Raw genomic sequence first — 26,441 nt, 5'->3', positions numbered from 1 at the left:
TTTCGCTCTCTACTTATGGGTTTTGTCCTACCCTCTCCACACCCCTCCCCCATCAAGCATGTGGAGAAAGTAGGAAAACAGAATGGTTCACAGCGCCAGCTATTCCAGAGACAGTTCAAATCTCAGCTCCACCACCCAATAGTTGTGAAACCTAAGGCAAATTACTTGAACTCTTTGTGCCTCTGATTTTTCATCTATGAAATGAAGGTATGGTTGCTGTGAGGTGTAAATCAGTTAACATTTGTGACGTACTTATCAGAACAGCTCTTGGTACAGGTGTTAGCTACAGAGTGTTAGCTATTTCCAAATTATGTAATAATCACAAATAGTAAAACTGCTTTGTTTTTCCCAGTAAATGAGATGGCGGAATATGAGAATGAACACGTGAAGTTACGCTTTCCCATAATTTGGCATATCACTGATGATTCCAATTTTTGAGTACAGCCACACCTTATCGAACGATAAAACCAGGTAATACTATTTGGTTCAAAAGACTCATCTGACTGGAAGTGAATTAAACTTGTATAACATAGGAAGTAAGTTTCAAAATTGGTCAAAGGAACACTTTCAATAGATGACAACTGCCTCGCTGTTTTAGGTATAGCTGCCACAGGAAGGACTGTTGGGGAGTCCGCCTCTGGGTAGGTCTTGGGCCACATTAAAAACCCACTGCCCTGCTCACCAGGTACATGACACAGGTGTGCAGGCGCGTGGGTTTAAAACGCACAGGTCCGGGCCCTCCTGAATGTTGGTCACTCCCTCCTGCCCCTCACCCATTAAAGTTTGTATCTGCTGATACTCTTGTTACTACTACCCTGTTTCTTAGGGCACAAAATAAAACAAAACACAAGTTATAGTTATATAAGGTTTACAGGTAATTGGGTTATGGTTTGAATGAGTAAATTTTATTATTGTTTACTAATACTACTATTGCTACTATTATTATAAATGGGGGGAATCTATGGTTTTAATTCTATCAACTCTTATTCACACACACTTTCTCTTGCTAACTGAAGCTAAACTATCTAAAGTCCCAGCTAAATCCTATTCAAACTAACATTCTGAGTTGGTAAAACTATTGGGAAAATAAAAAATTAGGCTGGGCTATACAAGAAGAAAAGTCTAACTACAGGTCTAAGAAATTAAGAACTAAAATGATAATTATATACTTCATTTTAAGAGAACCATTTATGATGCCATGTTTTTACTATCACCCCATCTTCTAAAATTCTCCTCTTTCCTGAACTAAAGTTTTACTAGTATGTTTTATCTATAGTCATACCTAATGTATGTATCCAGTGCTGCTGAATAGCCTGGATAATCCTGCCTTACAAAAAGCCGTCTCCTCTAGATAACAGTAAGAACACAATGTCTGTAGAGCATAAAAAGCAGAGCTCCTGCTCTCTAATGTGCTCAATGAATGAAAGCAGAGAGCTCACCCATAACCACAACAAGGATTCCCTTAGGACCGAAACAGGCCCTGACTGGATCATCCTCTGAGTTAAAATACAGCTCCTCAGGAAAACAATGGGCCATTGACTTTTCATTATCTATCCCCTCGATTTGTGACTCTCTCCCTCATCTTCTTGTCCCTCAAGAAGGAAATATACACTGTTGAATACTGATAAACAACCAAGAGTTCACTGTTAATGAGTCTTAGCAAATTGACTTACACCGTGCTCATATAGTTAAAAATTAAGAGCCCAAAGTAGTTAAAAACTAGTTCTAAGGATATGCTACTCCCTGCTCTGCTTTAAAGGGCTTACTAACCATATGTCCAACCCATTGTTTTTTAAAAATTGACATCTGATGGACTTAGCTAGGGGAGTATAAACACTCCCTTCTTAACCAGGTAGTGAAATGATTTCTTGGGTAGGAAGCGATGGATATTTTGAGCAAAGATGCAAGTGAGCGGACGGACTGCGAAGGGACTGACGAGAGCGTCAGCACAGTGTCGAGCGTATGGAAGATGTGGAATCAGTACTTGCTAATTGAATGAAGATTTTAGGAAGGGAGGCTTCATAAGATTGAAAATGTCTAGAGATGCTAACTGGCTAGAAAAGGATTGGAAGAAAGGATCCGTAACTTTCCAAAAAGGGGGTAGGAGGCCTGGTAATTACAAGGAACAGGCTGCTGCTAGGCACAGGTGAGTTAAGATAAAGTACAGGTAAAGGTTTTTGGAAACCAAACACAATAAAAAAGCCAAAGTGTAATGGGATTCTATCTACCTACTTATCTATTTCCTTTCTTCCTTCCTCCCTCCCTCCTTCCCTCCCTTCCTGTGTCAGACTAATCTTACCCATAATTAATGTGATTTGGGGAGCTTTGCTCTAAATACAAACTATTCACTCACCATCTTTTCTTTTCATATTTTTCTTGTAGGAACTCTTTCACTTTTTGTGGATCCCTGAAGTCTGGAATTGCTGAAGATCTATCATCAAATAATCCTAGCCAAATCTGTTTACAGACCTTTGGAAAGAATTAAAAAAAACAATAGTGTTAAAAATCAACATCTTCACTTAACGAAATGTTAAGGGAAAGTATGATTCTCTCAGAAAACTAATCTACTTAATTGTAATAATACTGCCGAGGATATTTATCACATGAGAAATGAAGATGAACAAATGACGTTACTAAATTTATTAAGATATGTTACAGTACGCAGTAAAATCTTAGCAACACCATCACAAAGAACAGCACCTCACAGGGAAACAAATAGTGAAATGGGATGGGGGAGGACCTGGGAAGTTTTCGTCTTGGGACAACCATAAACTGTACTCCATTAGTAAAGTCATGTAATCTTTATACATCTCAGTTCCCTCACCCCATAAAACAGAGCAACTAGACCAGTAGCAATTTGAAAGTTTCTTTCAAATTCAACCAAAAAAATCAACCAAAAAAGAACAAAAATCAAAAATCAACCAAAAAAGAACAAAAATTACTAGAGTCATAAGCCATTTGCTATTAAAGTATAACAGTAACAAAAATAAAAGGTAAATACAACTCTAGCTTTACATAGTTGCCTCCTATTCTTTTTTTACCCCTAATGGCTAAAAAATGAGAACCTGAGATATTTCTTTTTTACAAAAATCAAAGAAATGAAATGATACAGAACTCAAACAGGATAAAGGGGGCAGTGCTCGCTTCCGCAGCACATGTACTAAAACTGGACAAAGTGAACAAAAAGCATAAAGGGAACGATAAAAACTTGATAAAGTGGTCCTCATAAAATTAAAAATTGTTGCTCTTCACAAAACTTAAAAAAATGAAAAGGTAGGCTACAACTTATAAAAAGTATTTGCAAAACATGTAAAAACTTGAAAAAACTAGAATCCAGAACACATAGAGAATTCTTAAAACTCTATTATAAAAGACCAAAAAAAATTTTTAACAGTGGGCAGAAAATTTGACAGACATTTCACCAAATAAGCAGCCCAACACCATTAGTCATACGGAAAATGCGAGTTAAAACAACACTGAGACCCCACTACGTGGATAACCATAGGTACCACAAGAATGGCTAAAAATAAGACTGACCTTATCATGTACTAGTGAGAATGCAGAACAACTAGAAGTCTCAAGAATGTAAAATGGTACAGCCACTTTGGAATAGTTGGCAGTTTCTTACGAATGAAGCATATACCTATCATATGACCCTGCCATTCCATTTCTAAGTATCAACCTGAGAAAAATAAAAGCACATGTCCATATTCAGATCTGTATACAAATGCTGACAGCAGCTTTATTGGCAATAACTCCAAACTGGAAACAACCCAATATCCATCACCAACAGATAAATGGGTAAATTTTGGAATATCCAAGAAGACTCACAGGCAATAAAAGGGAACAACTGATGTAAGCAACTATATGAATAAACTTCAAGATAATTACGCTGACTGAGAGAAGTCAGACAGCCACCCCCAAAAGTGCATACATACTGTAGGATTCCATTTAATTAAATTTTTAGAAAAACATAAACTTATCTATAGTGATGGAAAGCAGATCAATGGATGCATTACAAAGGGACACAAAAATATTCTTGGGGATGATGACAATGTGTGCTATCTTATTATTGCAATGGCTTCACATATGTCAAAATTCGTCGAATTAGAGGGTAGCCAGTTAGTTCAGTTGGTTAGAGCATGGTGCTAATAACACCAAGGCTACCGGTTCAATCCCCACATGGACCACTGTGAGCTGCACCCTCCTTAAAAAAACAAACAGCCAGCAGCCAGCGTGAGCTGCTGTGGGCTACCATGTGCTGCCATGAGTGGCCGGTGGCCAGTGTGAGCGGCCGGCAGCCATCAAGAGCTACTGTGAGCTTCTGTGAGCTGCTGTGAGCGGCAGACCAACTGCCTCAGCGGGGGTGGGGGGGAGCGCAAGGCTCATAATACCAGCACAGGCCAGGGAGCTGTGCCCTACACAACTAGACTGAGCAACAACAACTTGAGGGAGGGGAAGAAGGAGGAAAAACAAACAAAAAACTCATCAAATTAGACATTTTAAATATGTACAAGTTATTGTAATTAATTATTCATCAGTAAAGCCATACAAAACAAGTCCATAAGTCCACAAGTTTCCCAAATTATATTATTTTAAAGAATAATCAATTATAACACTGTGAAAAGAACACAGTATCTAGCTTCAAAAACCTGACAAAGATTTGAGAAATCAGAGAAGGAAAAGCAGCATCCTTCTCAATCTTGCTCACTGAAGTGGGTAAGGGAGAAGAAAGACAAAGGACAGGAAAAAGGACTCACCCGTTTCCTCTCCTATCATGTACCCCAAGCATGTTTCAACAACATTTCTTGTGGCTCCCTGCTACTCCAGGCTCAGTACAGATATTATAGTCATTAAGGCAGTAACAGCTGACACGCGTGAGGCCTAGGCTAAGACACAATCTCATTACAAAAATATTTCAGAGGCAAAGCCAGAAAAATGCAGACACCCAGGAATGGTAAGGCAACTAACCACCAGAAATACCATGAACCTTGTAAAAGCCCAGCTTCTCCAATAAATATTTAGCTACTTAAAAAGAACCACATGGGACTGTCCTTAGGCAGAAAACTAATGATTCTCCCAAAATGTAATTTTAGAAGATTCTGTGGCTTTACAATTATATTCATAAAGGGAAAGTTGGAAATTTCTAATTCCTCTATTAAAAAATTCCCAAACAAGAAAACAAGAGACATGGTAATCTTTTGCCCAAAGCCAAAGAATTATTAACTGTAACTGAAAGATTAGTTCACGATTCTAAATGCCATAAACATTTAGTCTTTGCATTCCAAAATCCCTATTAACTACCATGTGCAATGTTTTAAACTAAGAACAATTAATGAACAATAAATAAACATACAAACAAGTAAAAAGATGGGCTGAAGACAGACAGATCATAAAGTTACTATCTTAGCACACGTCACAGTAAGACAAAGCAAGGAGAGCTTGATGGTCCACTCTGTACCACAGATATTCGACACGAGCAGCCGCAGGCTAATTTCACTCCTGGACTAACTTCTGGTAGTTCTGCTCCAGCTCTCAGGTCAAACTGCTGGGGAAATCATTAAAACTTGCTGCTTGGGCCCACTACAAATCAATGCTACATCACTATTAAAGTTCCTTGGTGTTCTTAGCTCTTATTTCTGAATGTGTCACCCCACATGACTATTTTCTGTTGCTCAAAATCCTAACCATACCAGCCACTCCTGGCAGTTGTTGAATTCTTTCTTAAGTGAAGTGGCTCTCAAAATGGAATTCCCCAATTTACCTGGACTGGCAGCACCTGAGTCACCTAAAAACTTGTAATGCAAATTTTCAGGAGCAACCCAAGACCTACGAAATCAGAACCTCTGGAGGTGGTGCCCAGCAATCTGTTTTAGCAACCCTCCAGGTGACTGTGAAACAGGTTAAAGTTTGAAAACCAATGCTGCAGTAAAATCTTAAGCCAACAGATGGAAACTTCCTTCCCATATACCGGAGGTGCCAAAAAACTGTATACCAGTGGACACTTCGGTCAATGTTGCTCAAGCAATAGTTTGACATCATCGAAAGTCTCTGGACACTGACGGTAACCACTTTGAGCACCTCTTGTAACTGCAGAAGTCAAACATGACTTGTATTCATCTTTTGTTATCGGTATATATTATTACAATTTTAATACAGTTTTCCTTTCTTAAAATGTATGTACACTTTTTTTGGCACCCTCTGGTATGTACTATACTTGTATATAGCTTTCAGCATTTCTCAAATTTACTTGGCCACTAAACATGTCATTGGGCAAGAATCCTTTAATAGAGACAGTGTTCCAGGGACACATCCGGGATGTCAGTCTCTATCTCCTCGTGATCCATTCACATTTCAGTCCTTGAAAAGTTGGCTTCTGCTCCCACCATTCTACTAAATTGCTCTTCCAGGTTTGTAGATTTGCTGATAGGCAAGTATAAAGTTCTTTTTTCTGCTTGTTTTGTTAGTTTTTTTGTTTTAGTAAAATAATAAACATCATCAACTGAAAAGGGAGGGCTTCTCGAAGTTGAAGGGAGAATGGGGGAGTGAATCAACCAAAACTGAGGGCAGTACTGAGGACCTGTGGTCATGAATATTTAAAATGAAACTAGTCAGAATAGTTGGGTGGTTTCCTCCAGCCTCGTCTGGCTGTTTAGGTATAAAGTAGGTAGAATGTCGGCTGGAGTCACGTTAAATAAGAAAGGAGTTAGTTAGAAAATGGTTAGAACAGACCATGGAATCTAAGTTAGGTTAAGAAAAACGAAGACTAGGGCCGACCTGGTGGCTCAAGTCATTGGAGCGCCATGCTCCTACCGCAGAGGTGGCAGGTTCAAGTCCCACATGGGCCAGTGAGCTGTGCCCTCCCTCTACAGCTAAGATTGTGAACAACGGCTCTCCCTGGAGCTGGGCTGCCGAGCGGCCAGAGGTTTGGCGTGAGCTGCCATGAGCAGCTGTGCTGCCATGGGCTACCAGCGGCCAGCGTGAGTGGCAGGCAGCCAGCTGCTGTGTGCTGCCATGGGCTACCGTGTGCCACCTAGGCCGTCCAGTAGCCATCGTGAGAGGCCGACCAATGACCGGCGACCGACGGCCTCAGCTGAGGGGAGCACAAGGCTCATAACACCAGCCTGGGCCAGGGAGCTGTGTCCTACACAACTAGACTGAGAAACAACGGCTTGAACCGGAGTGGGGGGGGGGGGTGAGGCAGAAGATGGGGGGGAATAAAAAAAAACCGATCACAAAAAAAAAGAAAAAGGAAAACGAAGACACGGACAACAAAGAAGTTTTAGCCTCAGTGGACTGGAGCTCCTGAGACTGGAGCTCCTGATAGTTGTCCCAAAATTGTTGGAGTTAGAAAAACTAGAGGGAATGAGCAGGGAAGAGAAGCAGCAGTGGTAGAGAACGGGATTCCTTGAAATCTAAGTTATTGGTAAATAAAGTCTATAATACGATGAAGGGTCACTGGAGGAAAGAGGCCAGGGAGCCCAGGACGCTGAATGATCCATTATTACGATAACCTATGTGGATGCTGGGATTGGCAGATATGATTAACACTAGTGGGAAAGAAATTACGTAAGGGGCTAAAATCTATAATGAATGAGGGGAGCTGACAGGTATGACTGCAATAAGATACAGCAAGTGACAGAATCTACCGACTTGAGGAATATGGGGCAAGGGGACTAGAAACATAACTGGCCAGCAAGAATGCTGCCTAAAAGCCATCTCCGGAAAGGGCTGCACACATGACGGAATTCACTGTGATGGCCTCTTTGGGAGTCGGGGGGTAGGTGGGAGGGATAATCCGTTCTCATTCCAGAATACGGCGGTGGTTGTGGTAGTTCTGAGCCTCTGTTAGGGAACCAGACGGCCTAAGTTTGAATTCCAGCTGTTTAATAGTAACCCACGCTTCCTAGGAATGTTGGGAGGAATAAATGAGTTAATCTACGTCTTGCACTCAGAGCAGGCAGGTATGATGAGCTTCAAACAGTGGTCCTTATTATTGCTTTGGGGCCTGCAGTGGGTTATGGAGGGATGAGGTAAGCAAGGGCTGGGGGAGCAGAGGTCTCACCAGGAGCCAGGTACCTGAGTGCATTCCTGCTGCAGACAGAAGCCAAGTGGTTCCAAGGGAACAAGCTCCCTCCTCTGAACTTCTACAGCGAGCCCTCTGTGCCTCTCACATGAAACTCTACAAACAGCCTTACATCAGAATGACTGAGCACGTGTCTCACTTACTTTTGAATTCCCCACAACGCTTAAAACGGGTAGTCTCATATTAATTGTTCAATAAACCAACTGATAATACCCAAAAGCAGATCTTATAGAGGAATTAAAAATAAAAACCACACACTAGCCAAAAGAATAAATTCATGAAATTTTCTGAATAATCTTGTTCCTTATTCTAGTGCTAATCCCTTTAGAATTCCAATAGCTACTGGCAGAATCTAAAATCTTTTAAAGTATATTTATCAGTCAAGAGTGCCATAAGAAACAGACGGCACCCTCACTTCAAAGTTTAACCAGGAGACTTTACGTAGGTAGGAAGGCTGTGAGGAGATCACAAGTGAGAGGGGAGGATGCAGGGTTAGGAGCAGCAGGGCCTGACCCAGCCGTGGGCAGTGAGGGGAGGGGAGGAGAGGAAAAGGGCAGCAGACGCTTCGACAAAGAGGGCTACTTGATGCGAGCTGTGACCTCCAATGGAAGGATAGAACCAGGCTACAGAAATCCCACAGGGAAGAAGTGAAGAAAGTGCTGTGCGTAACCTCTCCCTCATTCCTTTCTTTCAGCTGCTGACAATGTCCCCTATCAACTGGACGCAACCGGAAGCCAGAAGGCAAGAAAGCCCATTGTGTAGCCAGACAAACCAGCTGCCTGGAGCCAGAGCATGGTACAGACTAGTGCTGGAAGGGCAGATGGAGCCATCCCAGCGCAATGCCCAAATCGTAATAACAAATACATGCAGTGTAAGCAATTTCTCAAACTCGTTTATGAGTGTCAAAAATATGGAAAGGACAGAAAAAACGCTCTGGAATTAGAAAATCTTTTTTCATTAAGCCAATCTATATACATCCAACTAGATTTCATACCACTTTTTTGTTCTTTCTCTCCTTAGTGGAAGATGGAGGATAACTGTCTCCTTCTGTACGTGAGATATAGTTACACCATTTCACAGTACTGCCCACAAATTACAGGAATAGGAGACTTAAAGAATTGAAAAATTCATGAACAAGTAACTAATATCTACTTCTTGGAAGAAAAAAGGAACAAAAATAAATATCAACAAATCGGAAATACCATTAGAAGCTCTCTAGAGACCTATACCATGAATTTATACAAAATTCTATGATCAACATATGATTTTGCCTTAAAAGGAGGAAACGTTTTGCCCTAAATTATTTTTTCCTAAAAATTTACAATAAGAAAAACATCTCAAATACATCATATAGGTATATGTCATGCCTCAAGTCAAATACTGGAAAACAAGTCCATTACTCCCATCTCCTGCACGCATCCAGCCTCCATTAGCACGACTATGAAACAGTTCAGACCATCGACTGATGGGTATTTCTCAGTAATAGGCTATCTGAAGAATACTCATTCTAAGCTTGCAGGAAAAACACTATCCACATGCTTTATGCAAGAGAAACAGAGTCTTGCGTTTATATCCATCGTTTTGGGGGTGTGTTACATGCCCGTGAGGTGGCTCTGACTCCTGGCGACCCTGTGAACGAGTGACATCCGCAATGTCCTGTCCTCACAGCCCTGCTCAGCGCCTGCAGACTCATGCCCATAGCTTCCTTCCTGGAGTCAATCCATCTCATATTTGGTTCTCCTCTCTTCCTGCTGCCTTCGGTTTCCCAGCATTGTCATCTTTTCCAAAGAACCTGGCCTTCTCATGACGTGCCCTAAGCAGAACAATTTCAGTTTTGTTATTTTTGCCTCCAGTGATGTTTCAGACTTAATCTGCTGCTCTGGAACCCATTTGTTCATCTTTCTGGTGGTCCATGGTCTCCATAGAGCTTTGCCCCAATATGGATTGCAACTGAATCAGCATTTTTCTTATCAGCCTCTTCTCTGTCCAACTTTCATATCCATACATGGTACCTGGGACTCTTTTTTAGGACTGTAAAGGGGATCAAAGCTTTGCCACCCCAAAGTATGCCTTTTGCAATATTGATTTTAAGCTGGTTAAGAAACAAGATTCAGAAAGAACCTCTGACCCTCCCCGTTACCTGCCTAAAGGAATTAAGACAGAAAGACCTGCTGAAAGGAAGGGAGCATTCCCTTAGCAGCGTAATAGAAACTCAGTACCGCAGCCAGTGACAAATCTAGCAAAGCACGTCCCTCAGACTTCCCTATGTTCCACTGTTTCTGGGTGGCCAGGCAAGCATTTGTTTACCACACGTTTTCTCTTTCTCCTCTACCTGTGAACTGCCTACTTTCTCTTAGAAACTCTAGACCCCCCATTCCTCTCTTCTCCTTAGTTCCAGAATGACATACAAGCCTCAACCGCCCAGTGGGTTTCAGGTCTCATATTCTTACATCAGCCCTGCATGCACATCCAGAATAAACTTTGGACATTTCTCCTGTTAATGTGTTTCATGTTAATTACATTATCAGCCCAGTCAGAAGAACTTAGAAAGGTGGGAGGAAAATTAATTTTTGTGCCCCACAAATGCATGGTATATTCCATCTTAAAACTTGGTTTTATAAAAATGTACTAGCAAGAACTAGAACATAACACATCGGAGTTGCTGAAAACAGGCAAACACAAGCTGCATGTGCAGATGACTAAGACACCAGAAACATAAATGGCTATGTGAAGGATGACCAGATTTATGAAATATCACACCCAATTTATTTAATCCTGGTGTTTGTAAGAATCAAATTCCTCATCACAGCCTACTTACAGGCCCCACAAGATTCTAACCTCTGATAAACTCTTTCCAGCCACAGAGCCTGCTCAGGAAGTCTTCCCTGCCCAACCAATCCAAAGGGGCAACACCCCCCCCACACACACACACACACCAAACCTCAGGTACCAATTATCTCAACATGATATTTATTTTCACACCCTTCATCTCACAATTTCCACGTACAACTTTCATGAGGCAGGAAGCTTCTCTCTCCAAGTCAGCACTATTTGTATTCTCAGTGCCATACATAGTGGACACTAAATAAATACCTGATGTGCAAGTAAAAGCAACTTCCTAACCGTCCTGAAATATAAGAAATCATCTTTTTTCCCCTTTGTTCCATCTATTAGGTTGGTACAAAAGTAACTGCGGTTTTTGTAATTATTTTTAACTTTTTAAACTGCAATTACTTTTGCCCCAACCTAACAAAATATACATGCTGACCTAGAATTATTTAGCTCACCAACTTACTCATGCAGAAGTAATAAATTAACGGATCCACATTCTCATCATACACAGGCCAGAGGTGAGCAAACGACCCTTCCCAGGTGAATTATGCCCAATGGCCTGTTTGCAGCTGAAGTTGAACTGAAACACAGTCACACCCACTTGTGTATCTGTCTAGGGCTGCTTTAGGGGGTAGTTGCAGCAGACTGTATGGTTCCCCACACCTAATATGTACTACCTGACACTTGACAGAAAAAGTTTGCGGACCCCTGACTTACCTGCAACTTACTTTGATACCATCCCAGCATCCAAGAATAGTAACAATTTAAATAGGATAATAAATAAAAGCCTGTTTTAGAGGCTGGTTTTATAATGTGCATGGGAAATAGCAGAAAGATAAGCATAGAATGGAAGAAGAACTTTCCAATACCTAAGGGCCAATTTCTTATACACACCTATTCCCTTGAGAATAAAGGAGAAAAGGTACCAGGGTAAGTTTCAAGGGAAGATGAATAGGTATTTGATACTTTCTTTCTAAATAACTGGTAAGAAAAGATAAAGGAAGCAAATGTTTACAACACTAGACAGAAAGTAAATGCAGTGGAAACAACAACAGTACTAGCACCTATCTTTGGGTTGTGAAGACACCAGTAGCTCTAATTCAGACACCTCTTGTGGAGACTTAGTAAAAGGCACATACAGCTCAGCACACTCCCATGCCTTATTTCATTTAATGTCTAATGTCAGAATCGTGTTCCACTTAGGCTGCAAAGAACCAAAACCCAGCCACAAGGTCACATAAAACAAGTTTATGGGAAGCATAAGCAACGCTTCAAGAAAACAAGACAAAAACGTTACGGGAATCTGGGTTGCAAATAGGAAGCCATCTGAGACCTAGGTGGTCTGAGTACTGTTTCCTAGCCTTCTCTCAAACGTAGTTTATCACTTTTGCTTCTCATTATGTCTAATCCCTGCGCTGACTATCTCAGTACGGTTTCTTTTGTTGTTAGACTGCACATGGCCCAACTACATATTGCCTCTTCCGTTCAGTGGTCCATCATTTGACTCCAGCCTCCGTGAGCCTTAATTCAATTTCTTAAGAACAGATCCGATTAGTCCCTGACTCCCCAGGTTTAAGTGTCCAGGAAGCCTTCCCCACTTTCTTCGTTCAGCAAGGAGCATGAGCTTAGTAAGCATATCCCACCCCTAAACACACGTTTATTCATGAATGTACTTTGCAAATTCCAAAAAGCTTTATAAGATTTTAAAGTCACAGTACTTTCAAAAAAAATTACCAATTGTCCTACTTTCTCAAACTAAGATGACATGTGTAAATTAGCCTGTATGGGTAACAAAACAATTGGTCTGCCCTTGAACTGTTTGCTGTCTTTAATTAGTTTCCATGTTTTCAGCTAGTTACATTTATCAATTTTCACTTTTTTATTTCTTCCACTGCTTTTAGTCTATAAAGTCCTTACACATTTTAATATTAAACACAGTCAGCTATATTTTCTACTAATTTGTACGGTAATCGCTGCTTTGCTTTTTAATGTCCAAACCTAAGTGTATATACTCGTATCCTTAAACACTACAATTTAGTTTTGCCTGTTTTTCACAGTTAAGAAATAATTTGTTTTACAGAAAAGTTGCAAGTATAGTCAAAAGAAGTCCCATATATTCTTTATTCAGTCTCTAATGTTAACATTTGCTTTATCATTCTCTCAAACGAAATTTTTTTCAAACTATCTAGAAACATAAATCTTTACCCATAAATGTGTATCTCCTAAAAATAAGGACATTCTTTTAAATAACCACAGCTAAATTATCAACACCAGGAAATCAACATTTTATATTATTATCTAATCCACAGGATAGCCAATTATCCTAAGGTCCTACACAGCAAAACGAAAAGCTTCCCCCTGGTACAGAATCCATGACTGCCTGTCTCCTGAGTCTCATTTGATCTGGAACAGTTCCATAGTCTGTCTTTGCCTTTCGTGACCTTGGCATCTTTGAAGAGTACAAGCCAATTGTTTTGTACTACGTTTCTTAATTTAGGTTTTCCTCATTACAATTAAATTCCTGTTATTTAATCACGGAATTTCGGGGGAAAATACCATGCAAGTGATGCTGTATCCTTGTGCATCATATCAGGAGGCCCATGTTCAATTTGTTCCATTCCTGGTGGTGTCAACTTTGGTTACTTGGTTAAAATTATATATGCCAAATTTCTCTATAGTTAAGTCACTATTTTTTCCATTTAGGATTAGTAAGTACCGTGTAGGGAACTACTCTGAAACTATTTTCTACATTTTTATGGCTTCCGTTATGGCTTTAAAATTTTAACTCTAAAACTTTTATGAAATTTATTTTGGTATACCGAGTCAGTTAACATTCTAATTGACTCGCTATTTACTGAATAACTACTTCTTCCCACACTGGGATGCTGAACTTCTTATTTTTATAATAACGTCATACACACATTTAACATACCAGTGGTGCCAAAAAACGTATATACATTTTAAAAGATGTTATCTATGTATTACTTTGCGAAGTTGAATTGAATTATGGGAGCAATGTGTAGTATGACGTTTGCTCAAAAGATGGCATTAATCAAATGAATCCTAGCGTCACCATGTGACACGAAGGTTAGTCAAAGAAAACAGCGGAAGCATACTTGTCGTTTGAGGAGCGTAAGACCCTTCTGAAGTGGAATATGAAATTCGAAAACGTCGTGGAAGCACAACGACAACGGAGGCGAGAGCACGCAGCAGCACCTCCAACACGCCTGACAACTGCACACATTTGTGGTAAGTGTGAGACGCATGGTCCTGTGTGAAGAAATTGAAATGGCATGCGCAGCGATACAAGTGGGCACTTTGGTCAGCATTGCTCAAGCAGTAGTTGGCTGTAATCAGAAGTGTCTGGATGGTAACCACTTAGAGCACCTCTGTAACTGCAGAAGTCAAATGTGACTTGTGTTCATCTTTTGTTATTGGTATATATTGAGTATTACAATTTTATAGTTCTTTCCTTTCTTCAAATGTGTATACATTTTCCTGGCACTTCTGTATATAAAAATTAAGAGTATATCCCAAGATCTAGTCCCCAGATCTGTGCCTCTTCTTGCACTAGTTTCAGATTGCGGTAATTACAAGTTTATATTGCACATTCCTACAGAGATATATTTAATATCTAAGTAGAGCCAATCCTATTTATTGTTTTACAATTCTTCCCTGCTAGTTTCACATCTTTGTTCTTTTGGATGAACGTTAGGATCACGTTCTAAAAAGTAAAGAAAAAATTCTCTCCAGTGTTTTGGCTCCAGTTGCTCGAAACCTAATCTATGAAGCCTCTTAAGGCAAAGCATTTCCATTCTCAAAGACCACTGTGAGTCTGAAAAACAAGCTGGCCAAGGAGGAAAAGTTAACCAAAGGCTTACATTTCTCTCTTGTCACAGAGTGCGTTTTACGTTTTTTACATTTTCCAGAATACAATTAGAACAAATGAAGAGCTGAGCAAGGGAGGTGAATGGGCAAGCTGGTCGGACCATATTTCGTGTGGAACTGAACGTTAAGAACAAAGTTTTATTTATTTGTCTTGATATGAAATAAGAGCTGTTTGTGAATGATTGCTGTTTTAGGAATAGCATCAATACCAGAGTACCACTTCTAACATGAACACTGCTCATTCATTGTTTGGGTCAATCTAAGGCTCAACGATAGTGATGGATCTGTACTGACACTCTATTGTCTGGTTGCCCTGGTGACCAAAGGCATGCATTTGCCAGGCAGCTAAGTTGGGAATGCAGCCTTCTGGCTAAGACACAGACTAACTGGCGAAACAGGCCTCAGATGTACACCTGATCTTCATCATATTTTACGTAAATTGATGATAAGGAGGAGAAGAAACATTTAGTTTTCTTTGAACATTTGCAACATTTGGACATTTGCAAACATATGAATGGCTCACGGGTTAATTAAAAAAAGAGATAAAGAAATATGCAGGCAAAGGTTTTCTAAGTAAAAATACGATCTGCAGAAGAAGTGAGTTTTAAGTTTCCAAACCAGATTATCATCTCATGATCCAAAGGGTACAATTTGAGCATCAATAAGAATAATTGCAAGTGACCGAAACAGCACATAAATAATTTCGTAGTGATAGAAAAAAAACCCAACAGTTAGAAGATGCTATGGAACCACCTCAGTATTTTGAAAACAGTTAAATATCGAGAACCACAAACGACTTTGTTTACATGCAAAGTCCTTGTATCTAGTGACATTTCTGAGTAGTTTTAATGTACTTACCAATAACAGTAAAACTACTGCAAGTTAATGGAAATACCTATTACATATAAAAATAAGATGTTTTCTAAAACAAAAAACTACTGACTGAAAAGAATGGCACTGTTTTACGTTTTTATAAATTTCATTAATATCTGGTTAAAGACAGCTGATTTCTCTTCTGCTTCTGCATTTTTATTTTATGGAGATCCTGGAAAACTCCACTGTATACTCCTGAGAATGGGAGGAAAAACAGCAAATCTAGTCTTAGAATTAAATTTTGACTTTACGGAATCCCGGAAAAGGTCTCAAGCATCCCCCACAGGTTCCCAGTCTATACTTGGAAAATAATTAAATTAGAATATCATCATTTCACAATCCTAATTCATGGATGCAGGCATAGAGTTAGTATCAGCAGCTAATATAACCACCTCCCTCCTCCAAAAAAAATGTGTATCTCCGTAGATGAACACACCACCCAACCTATTAAACAGTGGTTCTTCCTCTTTACCCAAATAAAATGTGAATCTTAAGAAGCTACTAGATCCAAGAAGCTACCAGATCAATTTACAGGTAACTGAGATGACTGAGAACACTAACACTGCATGAATAGAATCAACAAAGTCCAGAGAGGGGGAAACTGCTACTGAACAAATGACTGGGCTTAGAGAGGGAGAAATGGAGAAAAGGAGGGAGAAAGGATGAGAGAGAGGAGAGGGGGAGAGAGAACAGGAGTAAACAACTGGAGGGTAAATTTATAAAATAAAAAAGACTTAAAAGGTACGCTGAGTAGGTACCACCTCCAGCTCATGTTAAAACCCAACTCTGGATACATTATACAATCTATCAGAAGGCTCCAGGGAGCAACCACAAGCAAACAGAAACTGGAAGAGTTGTAAGAAAGAAACAGGACCACATACTTGCTGTCTTTGTAAGGATCATCATTTGAAAGCAGGCCCCAGCGAGGGCCAAGGGGAGCTGCTAAAACTCAATAGAAATCCATGAAGCTTAAAGCGTACAGCAGAGTTCTCCACAACCACAGCCAACTGGAAAGTGAAGGGTAAGTCAAAGAAGGGAGAGAATCAGAGTAGGAGCTGTAAAACTGGCATGCCAACTTTGTCCAAATCTCTGGCTCACCCTTGACCTACATACATAGGCAGGACTGCCTCCCAGCAGCGCAATTCAAGACCAAAGGAACTGAAGAGGGATTTCAGCTGGCATCCACCTGGAGAGGCAGAGTGTGATCCAGTAAACAAGGCGTAAAACGAACAAAACCAACCCTTTTTGAGGAACAAAACAGAATCCAGAGGCTCCACAACCTACCCTTTCCAATGTTCTGAATATAATCCAAAACCACCAGATATTCAAAGAGACAGGAAAATATGACCCATAATCAAAAGCAAAGGCAATCTATGGAGACAGATCTGCGAAGATAAAAAATTTGGAATTAGCAGACCATGATTTAAAGCAGCAAGAACACATAGTATATTCAAGAGTATAAAAGAAAATATGCTTACAATGAATAAAACTGTATAAAATCTCAGCAGAGAAATAGAAATTATTAAAAATTATAAAATTATAAAAAATAACAAAATGTAAATTCTAGAACAGAAAAGATACTGTCAAATTAACTCCAAATTAAAATTTTGAGTTTGTAGATAACAGAAGAGTCAGGTGAAAATAAACAGAAAGAAATCATTTAATCTGGAGATGAAAAAAGTAGTCAACTTGGACTTAAATAGAAGTCTGAAAAATAGAAATATTGGGGGGAAAAAAATTAACAGAGCCTCAAAAAACTGTGAGGAAACAGCAAAATGTCTGGCATGCATGCAGTTGAAGCCTTAGACAGAGCTGAGGGAGAATGAAGAGGGGAGAAAAAGCTGAAGAACAAATGGTCAAAAATTTTCCAATCTGATGAAACAAATTTATAAATCAAGAAACTCAACAAACCCCAAGAAAGATACACACACACACACACACACACACACACACACACACACACAGCAAACATGGATCACACTCTGAAAAACAAAGCTAAAAAGCTTCAAAGTGGCCTATCACTATAGAGAAACAACAATGTCAGCTAATACTCTACATTTTGCACTGAATGATAAAATAGAACATATCAAAATTTATGCAAAGTAGTAAAAGCAGAGGTTAGACAGAAATTTATTGCCTTAAAATAATATTAGAAAAGAAAGCTCTCAAATCAATGACCTCAGGTTTCACCTTAATAAGCTAATAAAATGCAAATAACCCAAAATAAATAGAAGATATAATGAAAAGCAAAATTATTATAGACCATATACCCTTGTACATTACAAAACAGGGACTGCTATGGATAAATTTATATCAATAAATATGACAACTTAGATAAAATGGGGACATTCCCTGAGAAATACAATTTATCAACACTGATTTGAAAAACACATAATCTGAATGACCACCGCTGTCCCTTTCATCCTCTGTCCCAATGGCACTCAGATCTCAATGTCCTTTCTGCACTCTTAGATTGCCCAATCATCTCAATTTGAGCAGCTGGCCAAAGGTGACTGAGCCACCAACTCCCACCTAAGATTCCACCACTTGGTACCAGCAGCTGCCAAAGGGAGGGAGTTAGCGAGAGCAGAGGGGGACAACTGAACTTGGTCTCTCTATGTCAATGGTAGATCACTCAAGTGGGCCATATGAAAACAAGCAACAGGCCACATTTGGCTAGGTGGCCATAGTTTGCCAGCCCCTGACCTAGAATATATAAAGCAATCTTTTAAAAATGCAAGTGGAGGACTTGCACTACCTGACTTCAAGACTTACTTCAACACACTGTGGTACAGGCAAAAGGACCAACGAATCAATAAGTGAAACTGAATAGAGAAACACATCCATACTTACAAGGTCATTTCAAGTTTGACAAAGGCTGAGGAAAGTGTTTTTAACAAATGGAGCTGGAAAACTATACAGATTCAGGGGAAAATATGAACCCTGACCTCTATTATTCCATACACTAAAACTAATTTGAGATGGATCGTAGATATAAACATAAAAGCTAAAGCTTTCAAAGCTTCTGAAATAAAATGAGGTAATTCTCATTTTTGGGAGCAGGCAGAGACTTTTTAAGACAGAGCAGAGACAGCAGTAATTATAAAACTTAGAATTGATACATTTCATCAAAAAGACAAACTTCTGCTTGTCAAAAGACACCTGTAAGAAAATAAACCAGAAAGCCACAGACTGGGAGCAAATATTCACTAAACAATAAAGAAGAATGAACACAAGTTCTGTATATTCACATAACAGTACTCAGTAATAAAGGAACATGCTACATGCAGCCACACGCACAGCTCTCAAAAGAACTTTTATACAGAAAAGCACATTCTTTATTATTTTACTTATAGGAACATGAATACAAATGAAAACAGTAGTTGCCTCTGGAAGGGAGAGGGTTTTAAGTAGGAAGGGAGGTCAGGGAACTTTCTGGGAAGACGGCCATGTTCTGTATCTTTTTAGGGATTTGAGGTACCAAACTAGATGCATTTATCAAAACTTTTCCAGTGATACACTTGAGATTTTTATATTTCACTGTCTGTAAATTATACCTCAAAAAATTAACAAATTATGAATTCTAATTCATGATATATTAAAGGTTTCAGAGGTGCTGTGAACTAATGTACACACCTGACTTTGAAATTCAAGAAAAATAAAAGATGGGTGACAAATGGATACATAGATATTTGTATCTAAAGCAAATATAACACAATGTTTACTGAACAGGCATAATTTTTCAACTTTTACGTATATTTAAATATTTCATAGTAAAATGGTGGGAGGCATGGAGGAGAAGACAGACCTGGCAGTTGTGCCGCGGCTTTGAGCAGCCTCTGACCCAGCCCAGTCTTGTGACAGCCATCCATCCATGAGAGGGGGTTCTGAGCAGGCAGGCAGGTAGCCCAGCCCGGCCCCCCGCAAGCAGGGCCGCGGCTGCAGCACAGCACTCACACTACCGGGAGACCCACGGCACCACCTGCATCAGGCGGCAGAAAGTAGAACAAGTTCTGGTACCAGAAGATGACTGCTCACAGCCACCCTGGCCTTGGAGAGATCCTCGCATTACAGGCCCGTATGAGCTCATCGTGGGGGAAGTGGTGGCATCATGGTCCAGTAGAAGACTGAAAAAACGTATCTAAATCTTCAAGAAGTTCCTGGCCATGGCCTCTGGCTATTTCTATTCATAGCTGATCTCACCCATGCAGGATGGCTTGCATTTCATGAAAAAGAACCAGGAAAACTTCAGTCATCACCAATTCCTCAAACATCTATGGGCCCAGAGCCTGCTTTGAGTTTCTTCTTACCGGATCATAACGCACCCACAACCAGACAGCACCCTCTGCTGCCAAGATGAAAGCCAGGTGCTGCCCCAGTAGCCAAATGGGCTTCCTGCTCTGTAAGAAGAACCCAGCGTCGATTTTCAGGAGCCTGAGCCGCAGCTGATGCTGGAGCAATGGGAAAGACAGAGGTGAAAGGCTACAACTCCTCCACCTACAATGTATACTACGGGGCACTTGTGTTGTACGTTTGCTCAAAGGCCGGGAAGTCACCTGAGCAGCTGTTTCCCAGGGTCTTAAGATGGCAGGGCCCCCAGGCCCCAGAGCACCCAGACCCAGAGTTGACACCTGGTCTGAGGCCCCCGTCCTGACACAAACATGTCTCTATCCCAGAGCAAGTGACACAGGCCTCAGGTAGCTGCCTGTTCCCAGCCAGGCCTTTGCAGGTCAGACTGGGATCCATCTAGCCGCCAACCCTTGACCAGCAGTCCAGTTTTATAACCCGTATTTCTACTCCTAACACGTAGTCCTGTGTTGCAGCTTGATTCAAACTGGCTCTTAAGGGAAGGGGAAAAAGAAAATTTATACAACTGAAGAAAACTTGAACACTAGCTAGATAACTAGATCATTGTTAACTTTTTATGGACTCAAAAATGATATTATATTTTTTAAGTCCTAGTTTTTTAGAGATTAACATTAGTTGATGAATTTACAGATAAAACTGTATGACATGGATGGCTTCGAAATGATAAAAAAGGGACGGAACAGGCCGGCTCGGTGGCTCAGGTCGTTGGAGCGCCCTGCTCCTAGTGCCTAGGTTGCCGGTTGGATTCCCACGTGGGCCAGTGAGCTGCGCCCTCTACAGCTAAGATTGTGGACAATGGCTCTCCCTGGAGCTGGGCTGCCATGAGCCGCTGAAGGTTGGAGTAAACTGCTGTGAGCTGCTGATCCGCCACTGGAAGCGACCAACTGCGGGGGGCGGGGGGCAGGGGGGCTCATAGTACCAGCCTGGGCCAGGGAGCTGTGTCCTATACAGCTAGACTGAGCAACAACGGCTTGAACCACAGTGGGGGTGGGGCGGAAGAAGGGAAAAGGGGGGGACAGGACTATAAATTGATGGGAGTCTTATATTATTCTGTCTACTTTTATAAATATATGAACATCTCCAAAATAAAAGTTTAAAAAAAATAAAAGTCTAACAATTCATAATTTTAATTAGATAAAAATAACACACTTAAAAAGATATAAACAAGAAAAACAGATGAGATGGAGCTATAATGCCTGAGAGGAATGAATAGCTAGAAGAAAATAATGTGACCTGCGATGTGACTTGGGATTATCAATCCAACCAAAAGCTAAATAAATGCTCACAGTAGTTACAAACTAACATCTAGCTTCTCCTACAATACTTTGGGTTTAAAGTCATCGTTCAAAAAAACCCACATGTTACAACATGTACAAAAACAAAGCTACCGTTCCTTCATTCTTTTGTTAATATTCTCTAAAACCCAACAATTAATATCAAATAGTACACTGAATATTTTAAAGATTACTATGTTAGTACTGATTAGATTCAGCTAGAATTAAAAAGAGAACTTTAAAACCATACCTTCCTTTGAAAATAGAGGCCAAGCTTTAAACCATGTTAAGCATTTCCCCATAAACATTCAAAAATTAAGCAAATATCCTCTTAAATAGTACAAAAGTGTGCCTCAATATTTTAGTTAGATGGTTTTAAACCTCAAATGCCTCACTAGGAAGATATTCTCTCAAATAATTACATTTTTATAGTTAGTTTTTTAAATGTTGCTATTATTACTGAAGTAACTTTTCATATTTATTAATACCATCATATTGACTGAAATTCAGCAAAAATCTCTCTACGCTAAACTCACTAAATTCAGTGCAAATCAAACCACTTCCTAATACACTTTTTTCCTGAGTTCAGGAATCAATTGAAAAAGTATCTTTGCTCATAAAACTGACATCGTACATTTACACAATACATCAGTTTTCAAAATGTTTTCACATACACCGTTTTCAAATCAACCTCGTAAAACAGGCAGGACAGGTACTTCCCATGGATTACAAAGGAAAAGGAAGCTCAGGGTAAAGTAGTCTGCCCAGGTAACGAGGGTCATTAATTACTGATACTGCAACTAGACTACAGGTTGTTTTGAGTCCCAGTCTGGGGCCTTTAGTTATTATCCTGGTTTTCTTAAATGATGGTCCATAGCAGTCAGCATGAGAATCACATGGGATTCGGGCTGAAAATGCAAATAGACACTCCTGTGCCTCACCTCACATCCAGGGTCAGAATCTCTGGGGAGTGGAGCCTAGGAATTTTTACCAAAAAAAAACACTTTTTCTTTAATTCAATCTTTCTTTTTTTTAAGGAAGGCACAGCTCACAATGGCCCATGTGGGGATCCAACCAGCAACCTTGGTGCTACCAGCACCGTGCTCTAAAACTGAGCTAAACAGCCACCAAAATGGAAAAAAATTTTAAAACCCACCACAAGTAATTCAATGAAACTCACGTGGGTATAAAACTTGAAACTCCCTTGGAATGTTCTCTTGTACATTCTCACAAAACAAGTATAATGAACAAGAATGGAAGATTATGCCATGAAAATGTCTATATTACTTTGAGGACAATAAAACCCATACAGAAGAAACTATGAAAGCATTTTTTTTAAACATGTAAAATCTTACAGTGAATGCCATTTTTTTAAAAAAAGTTTACAATAAGAGTGGAGGTTTTAGTCTGTGGGCTAATATACTTCTAGTAGAAGACTTGGTAGGAGAGAAAAAAAATTCATAGGGCTTGGAAAAAAAGATTCAGGATAAATAAAACAGCATGAGCAAAATGGCAAGAAAACTTGAATACAGATAGCATACATGGAAAACAAAAACAGAGATCACTATAATTAAATATTTCTGCTGAAAATAAAGCAAGAAAAAGATTAACTAGGAAAAAACGTCAGGTTATAAAAGGATTTATATTGAGAACTGAAAACTTTGGAATTCCACAGACCAGGAGTCTTCAATTAACACCTGCAGATCAAATTGGCCCACTGGCACATTTTTGTACTGTCCCCGACCTAAGAATGATTTTTACACGTTTAAAGGGTTATAATTTCAAACAAGAATATGCAACAGAGACTGTAGGTAGTCTACAAAGCCTATAATATTTACTATTTGGCTCTTTATAGAAACAGTTTGTCCACTTCTGCTATAAGCAACAAGGAAATTGTAAATCCTAGAGTAGTATGTATGAAACTTAACTCTGCCACTCAATAATGACATTTAATATGTAAAATAACTGCCAATTTGTGTTATTTAAGCTTGCACAAAATTAAAATGCCCCAGAGTTTGAATACAAAACCTAAATATTAAAATAAATAACACCATTATGTTCTATGAAAACTGAAAAACACCAAGGAGTCCACTCTAAGCAAGGAGTGAAGAAAATACTAACAATCCTTCTCCTATTACATCTGCTATCTTAGGTTCTAATTCAATGAACATCTGACTATATTACTCAACAAGAAATATGCTGGTAACTTTCACAGGTTCCCTGAGTTCAAAATATTCTAACCTTTCTACATGAAGATATTATTGTTACTACTTTACAGTTGTAGAAATCGAGGCTCAGGGCATCTTGTCCAACATTCTTGGCCTGCCAAATCCAAATCTCACCCTTTAGGCATAAGACCACTGCACTTCAAGAAATATTTAACAAGCCCTGCCCAATTTTATCAATTTCCCTATAGAGAAGTAGTTTGAGTTAGACTGGTTAGTTTTTAAAAGAAACTTAAATGACATTTCCATGCACTGACTTGGGATTCATTCAAAAGCTCGTGTCTTTGCTCTAATAACGTCCATGGCTCTTTCTGACACTTCAGAATCCACTATTTCTGTACTGAGAATGACCGACACTGATTAGTTTATAGGACAGGATGATTTAGGAAATAACCACTAGTGTCCTCTTTAACCTCATAATAGATTCTGAGCATAGTACATCAAATGATACCTGCATTTTAAGCTGTCACAGCATGTGAATTTCGAATCTAAAATTTTTTTTAGAAACAAAAATATTTTTATGTGTGGCACTGCTTGTTCCCGATTATAAAATAGCTCCAATCTTTCTCAAAGATGGTATTTAAGTGCCCAAAGGCCTACAGAGCTGTCTCATAAAATAAGGACTATTTAAACCCCAAGTATAACTGTTTAAAGAATATTGTGTCTACACTCCCGAGCATCTGCGACTCCAGACTGAAGACCTTCTCACTCTTACACCAAAAGGGAATTGAAATAAACAGTAATTTGTGTTGTCTCCCCACCAGACTATAAGCTTTAACAGGGCACGTATCATCTCTGGTTCTGCCCATCACTGTACCCCTAACACCCAAGAACAGTCCCTGGTACACAGTCGGTGATTAATAAATGCCTGCTTCAAGAATGAAGACTGGGGCCGGCCCGGTGGCTCAGGTGATAGGAGCGCCCTAACGCTGAGGTTGCAGGTTCAATTCCCACAAGGGCCAGTGAGCTGCGCCCTCTACAGCTAAGATTGTGAACAGCTCTTCCTGGAGCTGGGCTGCTGTGAGCAGGCGGAGGTCGGTGTAAGCCGCTGTGTGCTTCCAGGAGCGGCCGGCGGCCAGCTGAGTGGCCGGCAGCCAGAGTGAACTGCCGACGGATGACTGGTGACCGACTGCCTCAGCCGGGGGCAGCACAAGACTCATAATACCAGCGTGGGTCAGAGAGCTGTGTCCCACACAACTAGACTGAGAAACAACGGCTTGGACCGGTGTGTGGTGGGACGGGGTGGGGGGGACGGAAGAAGGGGGGAAAAAAGGAATGAAGAATGACTCCATCATAAATGTTAGCTAGGGAAATGTGCACCTTACCTCATGGGGTACTGTTTTAGAAGGATTCTTTTTAAAAGTAATAGGTGCTGTTTGGGGATTATTTTTGTGATCTAGCATAAAGATCAAATACTGGCAATCAACGAACGCCTGACTTTATTTCAACATGCAGGCTATATGCCTGTGGGGCATCAGTAGTAACCCCTTTACTCTCGGTCCTAAAACATAATCAGGAAGATTAATTTGCTACTAGAACAGAAAAACTATGTTTCAAAATAAAAATACTGCTACATTTTCTTTTTATTGAATTATCTACACCACTCTTCACCAGCCCTCCTACCATTAACTTTGATAATCAGAGGTTAAGCCAATAGTGAAATTCCTCTAACTGCAGAGCCATGATTTACCCACATATTAGAAGAGGACATATATGAAGGAAAGCACTACACACACACACACACACACACACACACACACACACACACACACACAATTTTTAAAGTAAATTCTGATGCAAAAGAAAGCATTACAATATGTAGAAATTTTTTGTGAAATATTTTACTTTTGGAAAAAAATGTCAAAACCATTTCAGCAAATAATACATGTAAAGTACTTTGCTGTAAAATATTTGACTAACATCTGGCATACTATTAGGTTGATGCAAAAGTAACTGGGGTTTTTGCAATTATTTTTAACCTTTTAAACCACAATTACTTTTGCACCAACCTAATATATTCTATAATCTAATAACGTACAAATCTGCTCCACTGAACACACTGTAGGAGTCTGAGCAAACTAAAGTAACATTCAAGTAATTTGTAATCTGTATATGTAGAAACTAGTATTAATATACTGTTATAAATATTCAGCGTGTTGTGGATACATATTTACAAATAGTAATAACACTGTTCGCTTACCACAGCTACCAATGCAGACCAATGCAGATACACTCTGCTAGTGACTCAGATATCATGAGTTGTGCTGCCATCAGAACACCAACAACTCTTAGAACTCTGAATGAAAAGTGAAACCTTCCCTAGAGGTACACATGTGCTGAGCCACTGCACTGGTCTCAATGGCTTCCCCATGTCCATGCCCTTTGCCCTGTCACTTGGTAGTCCCCTCCTACTGGTTCTGGACTTGGCAGCATGACTCTATTTGGCAGTTAAGTTGTTTACAACTATAATGCAAGCATATAAAATAGATTTAAGTTACACACGCAGATAATTGTAAACAGCCTTTTCCCACATATAAATGTCTGGAGGAATATGAAAAGCATGTGGAATGTAGGTTAATTCTGTTCAACATATTGTGAGTCATCCAGCAACCACGGAGCTTACCTGCTTAAGCCAGTAACACCCCCAATCGTGAAAACCGGACATGCCCCTCAGAACACCCCAACTCCCCTGTGGGGGTAGAAGCCCTGAGACTGCTCCTGGAGGCGGCACACTTCCTGACCTTCTAACTTCAGAACACTCATCTGGATTCAGGCCTCAACCTACTCCTGCACAAGATGCATGCCAGTGCCTTTGTAACCCAAAACGTATGTGACTGATACGGTTCTTTCCAAACGCAAGATGACACACAACTGAAATATGGTGACATATTTTGA

The 26,441-nt window shown here is 39.9% G+C and overlaps 1 protein-coding gene across 17 annotated transcripts in view; it reads right to left on the bottom strand.

Annotated features, from left to right (window-relative positions):
- The window catches only part of AGFG1 (ArfGAP with FG repeats 1), a 70,983-nt gene that overhangs the window by 28,162 nt on the left and 16,380 nt on the right, over positions 1 to 26,441 (bottom strand). For all 17 annotated transcript variants that reach the window (XM_081051342.1, XM_081051332.1, XM_081051340.1 and 14 more), the window contains exon 3: positions 2,354 to 2,469. In XM_081051342.1, the coding sequence (XP_080907468.1) occupies positions 2,354 to 2,469 (116 nt within the window). The remainder of the gene's footprint in view (positions 1 to 2,353; positions 2,470 to 26,441) is intronic.

This window comes from Rhinolophus hipposideros, assembly GCF_964194185.1.
Source record: "Rhinolophus hipposideros genome assembly, chromosome: 6".
In the NCBI taxonomy this organism is placed as follows: domain Eukaryota; kingdom Metazoa; phylum Chordata; class Mammalia; order Chiroptera; family Rhinolophidae; genus Rhinolophus; species Rhinolophus hipposideros.
Note: the sequence above shows the minus strand (reverse complement) of the source record. Positions and strands in the feature narration are given on the sequence as shown.